Source organism: Lates calcarifer, linkage group LG1, assembly GCF_001640805.2.
Source record: "Lates calcarifer isolate ASB-BC8 linkage group LG1, TLL_Latcal_v3, whole genome shotgun sequence".
Taxonomy (NCBI): domain Eukaryota; kingdom Metazoa; phylum Chordata; class Actinopteri; family Centropomidae; genus Lates; species Lates calcarifer.
The window spans coordinates 20601906-20609814 of NC_066833.1; the positions used below are offsets into that span (position 1 = coordinate 20601906).

At 39.7% G+C, this 7909-nt stretch overlaps 1 protein-coding gene across 1 annotated transcript; it reads right to left on the minus strand.

Moving 5' to 3' along the window:
• Positions 1-1549: 1549 nt before the first annotated feature.
• On the minus strand, positions 1550-7909 carry tmem182a (transmembrane protein 182a). Its single transcript, XM_018702299.2, has 5 exons — positions 7471-7909; positions 5861-5984; positions 4457-4555; positions 4212-4349; positions 1550-3383 (listed from the first exon to the last, which is right to left on the minus strand). The coding sequence occupies exons 1-5, from the start codon at positions 7627-7629 to the stop codon at positions 3157-3159; spliced, it is 747 nt and encodes a 248-aa protein (XP_018557815.1). The 5' UTR covers positions 7630-7909; the 3' UTR covers positions 1550-3156.

Genomic DNA, 7909 nt, shown 5'->3' on the forward strand with positions numbered 1-7909 from the left:
TTGGATAATGACAGATCATTGGCATGAGTAATATTACAGACTATGTTGGTGTCTACTCTGTTCTATTTGTTCTATTCTTTTTTTAGTCTCCTTATCAGAGTGCAGAGAATTTCCATCTTGTTTTTATAAAGGACAGTATCTTCAAAGGTCCTGCTTTGGTTGCATTATGTGCAGACCATAAGGACCTGCAGTGAGACCACTGCTTCCTATCCCCCCTTCTCCTTCTCCTCCTCCACCTCCTCCTCCTCCTCCTCCTCCCCTGGAAGTGTTACCCTCTCATCCTCTATCTCCCCTCATCCGCTATTCTCCTCCTCACCTCCTGCTGCACTCCATCCCTCTGCTGAGCACAGGTATTTGTTTAGGAATCTCTCGGTGGAAATTATACTCCATCTCCGGCGCTCCCTATCAACACACAATTATCATGGGCAATCATGCAGAACAGTGCTGAATTCAGCTGGGACTCCCACTCTGATGACATTACTGACTGCACGGCCTGGGCTTCTTCTGGAGGTAGCTTGCTCCTCACCTGCATTAAACCTCCCTCTCTCTCTCTCATGCACACACACACACACACTCTTTCTTTCTCACACACACTCTCACTTGGATATGGGTAGAGAAATTACTAAACATTTTTTATTATCTTATTAGGATTTCATTTAAACCAGGAACTCTCTTTCCTAAGGTAGGCTTGTCTAAAAAGACAGCTCCAACGTGAATCAGGACAAAGCCTGTGATCTTATCTTACAAGTTATTAGCATCTGCCAACCTCTGTGGCCTCTTCTCATGACCTGCAGTGGTTTACTGCAGTGTAGCTTCTCAGCTTCTGAGCTGAAGTTTGCTGTGGCTACTCTCACAAGGACAGCAATAAAAATTTCAGAAATTTGGAAGTATGAATCTCCATCATACAAGTCTACCCTGAAGGCAAAATAAATCTCACAAAGTAATCAGTGCCTTACATTGTGACACTCTCTCCTGCATTCTAAGGCAAACCTCAGATGCATTTCCTTATGTATGATAGGTATATTATAAATCTCGAAAGGCAGAGAGTTGATACAGACACATGAGAACCGACACAGGAGTCCATTCAGATCCTGATCAAATGCTCCATTCATGAGTGAAATTACCATCCGTCTGTCAGCCAAGGTGTGAATTCTTTCATCTACAGATCCTACCTCTGAAGTTGTGATTAAATGCATAATGCCACATACACTCCACATTGACTGTAGATAAGCAAAATGGGATTTCTGCCTCTCAGGGTGTAAGTAGATATGCAGAGCAAGTGAAACAACAGTGCCATCTTGTGGTAGTTAGGTCGATTCTTTTGTATTTGTCCAAACTTTTGATACAATTATCCTATTAGGAAAAAAATCATTTAAGATGCAAAAAGATAATTTATTCCATGTGGAAACAATGTTTTCCCAATTAGTCGCTGGTGTCTGCCTGATACTCTACTTAGCAAAACACATCCTCCACTATCCCACAATCCCTTTGACAATTCTTTGGCTTTGTTACAGCGACAAAACTTTTGATTGATTTCAGGCATCAAAGCTCATCTTCACCTTGTCATTTTATTGGCAAATGGATCACAGACCGATTGATGTCATGTCAGAATCTCACAACGCAGCCCTTAACAACTAACAGAGAAAATGGACAATCACAAAACAACATGGACACAGAACAGTTACAGAAAAGCAACATTCAAAAAAATTAATTCATCCATGCTTCAAGATGAACTTAGAATTAAAAGTGCTGAACCATAAACTGGTCAAACTGGAACAAGGCAACCAAAAAACAGCACAATGTCAAGCTATGTACAGAAATAGTAAAATGATACTGCAGAAAAAATTAAGCATGATACATTCAGTGAAATGTGAATATTTGATGATATTAAAGGATAAGTCTGATGATATTCCTGATTTTTCTTGGTGTCAAAAAATCCACAAAAAGAACAAAACTAACAATCACTAACAAATATTATTTGTGCAGCCAATCACTGATATAGTTTATTCCTCTGTGCCATAGAGCTCTGCTGTTGTCCAGAAGCTATTAAAAACACATAACTGTGTCACACTGTTGCACATGTTGACATGGCTCTGTAGCTTATACTTAGCTGGTGCACGTAGATTGTTCTGCTGTCATAAATACTCAAAGTAGCAAATGTCTTCTAATCCACAGCTAAAAATTGTCCCCAACACATGTTCTAGTTATTCCTGTTTGCTAAATATTACATTGGCCACCCATTTCAGGGACCTAATTTTCCTAAACAAAACAAAACAAAAAAAAAAACATGAAACTGTATCTGTTTCTAAAGAGTTACATTTTCAGTGTAAATGGATGGACCTGGAGCTGAATGCCATAAATAAAGAAGGGAAGTCATAAAGTACAGAGAGATTAACAAACTGTTTTGCTGACAGTAACAAAAATACAGAGTATCATCAGCCTAATCCTTTAAAGTGAATAGAGAAAAGGCTGCTGGGCCTGTGTTCTTTGCAAAAACACTGACTCCCACTGCTGTATATATACAATATAAAAATGATCATGACACGTTACAAGCTTTTCACCAGGCACACATTTTTGTTGTTGTTTTGTTGTTTTAAAACACTATACAAAGTTCTACTGGGGAACATGTTCCCATGCAAATGATGCTTCAATTAATAAAAATTTTCCTCATCATTAGTCAATTTCTGTTAATTTTGCATTTCAAAAATATACACTCATAAGCCTCATAACCATCGATGCACAAGATTTGAACAAAAAAATGTTACACACCACAGGTATATGTACTGTGTGTGATCAGGTTTGTTGAGATCCTCATATAGTCTACTACCAACAGAGAACACAGACCTGTATGTAACAAAGCTCAGTTGAATGTGGCTCAGGGTGGAGTGATTATGATAATCTTATTATATTTCTGAGCTCAACAGTGACTGCAATGTTTTTATCCTGGAACAAAGTGTCCAGGCCTGTCACATCATTTATAGTATAAAGCTGCCACTTTGTATCTACAGACTCCTGCTTTTACAAGGCAGACATTGATATCAAATATAATCTGGTAACAAAAAAAAAAAGAAGAAGAGCAAAAGAAAAGAGAAAAAAACACTGTTATTCCAAACATCTCGAGACCCCATTCTTCCTCTAAACTACTGCTGGTTAGAATCAGTGATAGTGAATCTGGATGGTTCGGCCAATGAGGAGGAAGAGAAGGCCAGCCAGGAGGCAGAAGAAGATGCCAATGGGGGCAAACATGAAAGACAGACCATAGCTGAGGGACAGCTGGAAGTCTGGACACACCGTTGAGCGTTGGTGGTCTATGTAAACATTCACCACATCCAACACCTGCACCCACAGTACGTACATCACCACCACACAAAGCAGGAAAATGCCTGTTGTAGAGAAGAGCAACACAAGTTGAAATGTAAGACTGTGATGATCCACAACTATATTTAAAATAAATATTTAATAACCAGTGGTTAAATGTGTGGTGGAGAATTCAGATCCTTTACTTGAGTAAGAGTACAAACACACTATTGTATAATTACACCACGATGAGTAAAAGTCATGCATTTACTTCAGTTAAAGTACAGGTGTATCATAAACTAAATGAAGTCGAAAGCAAAATCAAAAGCACTTGTTCTGCAGAAAACTGGCCCTTGTGACTGATGTGTCCTTATATATGCCATTAGAAGATCAAGATGGAAGTTCTTTTAACAACTTGATATACATAGTCTGAGTTATTTATTCCAGTAGGTTCCTAATAGTTCCCATTGTAGGGTTCTCACCACCTTCAAATGGTCGTTAGATAAATATGAGGAATAATGAGATGATTAAAGGGAAAAGAAATCTAAAAAATAATAATAATAATAATCTGTCCAGTCTTATCTTTTTGCACCTCAAACATTTAATTGAATGAAAACCTGAGGAGCTTAGCAGGGAGATGTCTCTTTGGTGGAACTGCTGACAATACACTAACATCTGAAATGTGACAAGGAGCAGTTTGTCAAGAGTGTCAAGGGTCACAAGCCAAGGCAGGTTTAATCCTTGGCAATGCAATGCACAGTATTTCATCAACATATAAAATGTTCTTAATGTAACATCTTAATCTGAAGAGTAACCGGAGCTGTCAAATGTAGTGGAGTGAAAAGTACAATATTTCCCTCTGAAATGAAGTTGAATAAATAAACTGAATTGATTTAACCATTTCAAAACCTCACCAGATGCCAGGAAGAGGCCGCCCCCTGCTTTGTACAGACGGTGGCTTGCGAATGGAGCCGCACAGATGATGATGAATCCACCGAGCACAACAGCTGCCACGCCAATGAGCATGAAGATGCTCCAGAAGCCTCTGTAGACTGGACGACAGTTGTTAGCAAGTTGTACAAAAAGCCATGACATCACAGAGGAGCACAGCCTCAGTTTGTGAAAAGAGGTAAATGTAAACAAGGACACAGGCACTTACTTATAGCAGAGTCATACTCTGTGGCATTGTGGGTCTGATGAGACACTGGGAATGGGAAGAGGTAGGCATGCATGCACTCTTTTAAGTGCGGCTGATTTGCTAGAGAGAGAAAGAATAATCAACTCAGACAAGAAATGAAAATGTAATTAAATGTAAGTAAACAAATACAGCTGGCAGGTAGAGGACTTCACTTACAAATATAATATAATGATGCAGCAAACATCACAAAAACACGGTGTCTTATTCTCTGCACTTTTATGCTGATTGTTTAATTGCTGTACAAGATAAATGCATACATCAGCTATTTATTTGAGCGCAATCCCTCTTTATTCTGTGACAGGTCTCTCGTACAGCTAAAGTTGACAATAGAGAAGGAAATAGACAGGATTATTATAGACTTTTTCTCTTTTCTCTATTCATGCCTTCCTCTCTTCTCTATTTTCTTCCACCATGTGAAATTCCACAGACCCTCACAAGGTCCTTTCAGTGCTGGAGGCCGTCTCTGACAATGAGCCACCATTCAAAACCCCCATCAGAAATGGTACAACACACAATCATCTGACAACCCACCAGAATAACATCACATGGGACTTCCTCTAGAAAGTCACATGAGAGGGTTTCTGCCACTACGTTGTCAAACAGTTTATTCAGACAGAATAGCAGCAAATCAAAAACTGATATTTATTCAGTAGCAGAGTCGTAGTGCTGCCACATGACTCTGTGGAGCACGGTATTGGAGGAAAACAGTTTCTAGCATTCACCACTCACCAGCTTCAGAAGACTAAGAATAGGAATATTCAAGAGAGTTTTAAATTAAAACTGTCTTCTTTGTGTCTCTATAGATTGTTTCAGTAAGTAGGGCTATAGTTTAATCCAAATGTTCTCTCTGGGGTCTCTTTAACAGCCCCAAAAACATATTTAACATTGTTAAATTTAGTGACTCAGAGACACCAGTTGTAGAATATGCTTAAAAACAAATGCTCTACATCTGTAATTGGTTTTGAAGGTACTTTTTACACAACAGTATCCCTTCCAAGTCCTGAATGTTTCTTACTGTATAACAATTTGTTCATAAGAGTTCTAACAGGGAGGTAGACCACATGACCCTACATTATTCTAGGTTAATGTACTGTACACTTCTTTGTCTGAGTGACCTTTTGTCGAAAAATAGGGATATATGTTCATCCATGCATAGCCAAAACACACAGACAAATTGTAATTTCTGTATTTTGTCACCTTTATCAAATGTGCAAGCCCAGTTCGTGGCAAAGTGAGGGTTAACGAAAGCAATACCTTTCTCCATGCTGGGTTTTAATAAAGTCATTTTTAAATATAAAGCTGTGGAAACAATTAGAAAATAAAGATAATGTCAACAGAGCATAAGCATTGCCTCGCCTTACTTACTGAACCAGAGCTTCCATAGTAGGTTGTCATCACCCACGCTGCCGCCAAAGGAACACCTCCAAAAAAATCCCTCATGGTACAGAGTAACATCACTACTGTCCTCCTGCACCACCACATCTCCACGCTGGAAAGGGGAAACAAAGAAAGAATATTGACTTAGTACTAAACATTAATAGACTATACAAAGTCTGCAGTGTAGGATTTATACAGAAGACCCAAACATAGTTGTGGATGAACTCTGTGATCTGTTGATGTAATTAAAGTCTGTGAGAGCAGTCTCAAGATCATGGGAGGCAGGTGTACAGTGTGTTGCCACAGTGGGAGAGAGCAGCTGCTAAGTCAGGTCAAGGGTCGAGTTGAACAGGCACCTCTAACCTTATTCAGGTTTGGTAAGGTGCCGAGCAAGCGTGCAGGTCTGCAAAATACTCATCATTGGGGGGCCACTATTTTTGCACGTGACCAAATCATCTTAAATTACTTGTTACATCATCCAACCTCAGAAATTAAAGCAGAGGGTGTGTAGAAGTTCATAAAGTCAGGGTAATTGAATCAGTGTGTTTTATTTTGAAATCAACTTTTTAAAAATGCACAAAAATTACATTGTTAGTTTATTTTAAAATTTGGATAAAGAGGACTCCTATCTATGCTACAGGACAGTGGATCCCACCCAGGCCAACAGGACATCCCCAAAAGAGTCACAACATAAATAAAGGGCTTACAAGATGATTAATGGGAATCACATAGAAAGAAAGACATATTTCTCTGACATAAAATTATGTTTTTTTCTTCTTTTTTTCCAGACTTTGGGCCTCAAACAATGTTTGAAAAAATAATTTGAGAAGTTAAAATCACTTCAGTAAACTGATATTGACATATTAAACCTGTGATGAAGGGTCTTACATAGAAACTGGGGACACAAGCCAGAGGTTGAGAACTGGTGCTATTGGATGCTAAAAATCTTTCTGAACTGTCCAAAGAATGAAAACAATACAACAAACTATATACTCTACATACACAGTGCCACTTTGGTTTTATTGTGCTGATATCATGTCTCGATTCCAGTATCAGTGCCCACTATGAAAAGCTAAGTATGTTCTAGTCGGTGATATTTAATACACCACCATACCACTGGGACTAATGGCATTTGTATTTCTATCATGGGGCACATGGTACAAGCTATGTCTCAATCACTGCATAGCTGCACACACACTACATTAAACAGTGTCTGATTACATGACACAGTCCTGCAGGGATGCCTCTCTGCCCTGCAACTTATCTACTGAGAGAATGATCGGAGCAACTGATTACAGTTTCCAAAATAGAAGAAGCAGCTTTTATTCTAGCTTAAAGGCCAAGAATTAGTGATTATTACTTTATAGTATTTAATTGTGAGGGTATCGAGTGAAACTTAGTGATACAGCATTTAAGGCTTAAATACTATATAAAACAATGGAAACACTTGGATAATTTTTTGTCCCTAGCTTCACAGCAACAACTACTGACCTCACTTTAGTTGCAGGAGTTACTAATAACCCAAACAGACAAAGCAAATGTATCAGACTATCTTCTGAACCTCCTTGACCTGCTGCTGTTTGAAGTCCAACACCCACCTCTATAGTCACACCACCCGGGCCAATAGATCCGTCAGGGTTTGGGTGGCAGGTCTCTGAGGCCAGCAGCCAGTAATCAGTTCCAAAAGAGAGGAGGATGAACACAGCTGCCAACGCCCCAAAGAGCCCAGCAAAAAACAACGCCACACTTAGCTTCATGGTCCAGGATCGACCAGCCACTTGGCTACTGGATGCCCGCACTCGGTCTGGCTTTCCTGTCCAGCTACAGTAAGCGCATGTGACACGCAGAGGCAGAACAAGTCACTCTTCTTGCACTGTATACACCGAGTATACACTGTACAGCTGGTTTATGTTGGGTTACTGGATCGTGACTCCTCTCCTCTCCTGTCCCCTCTGTCTGTGTTATGGGAGGACAAGGTTGTGCACATGACTCCTTTGGACCTTCCACTGGGGGTCTGCAACCAGCCCCCACCACCCA

Coding starts and splice junctions, on each gene's coding strand:
- tmem182a (XM_018702299.2), bottom strand. CDS start 7,629: ATGAAGCTAAGTGTGGCGTTGTTTTTTGCTGGGCTCTTTGGGGCGTTG. Junction 5,985..7,470: donor CGGGTGGTGTGACTATAGAG/GTGGGTGTTGGA, acceptor TCCCCTTTCCAG/CGTGGAGATGTGGTGGTGCA. Junction 3,384..4,211: donor CGGCCTCTTCCTGGCATCTG/GTGAGGTTTTGA, acceptor TCTCTACAACAG/GCATTTTCCTGCTTTGTGTG.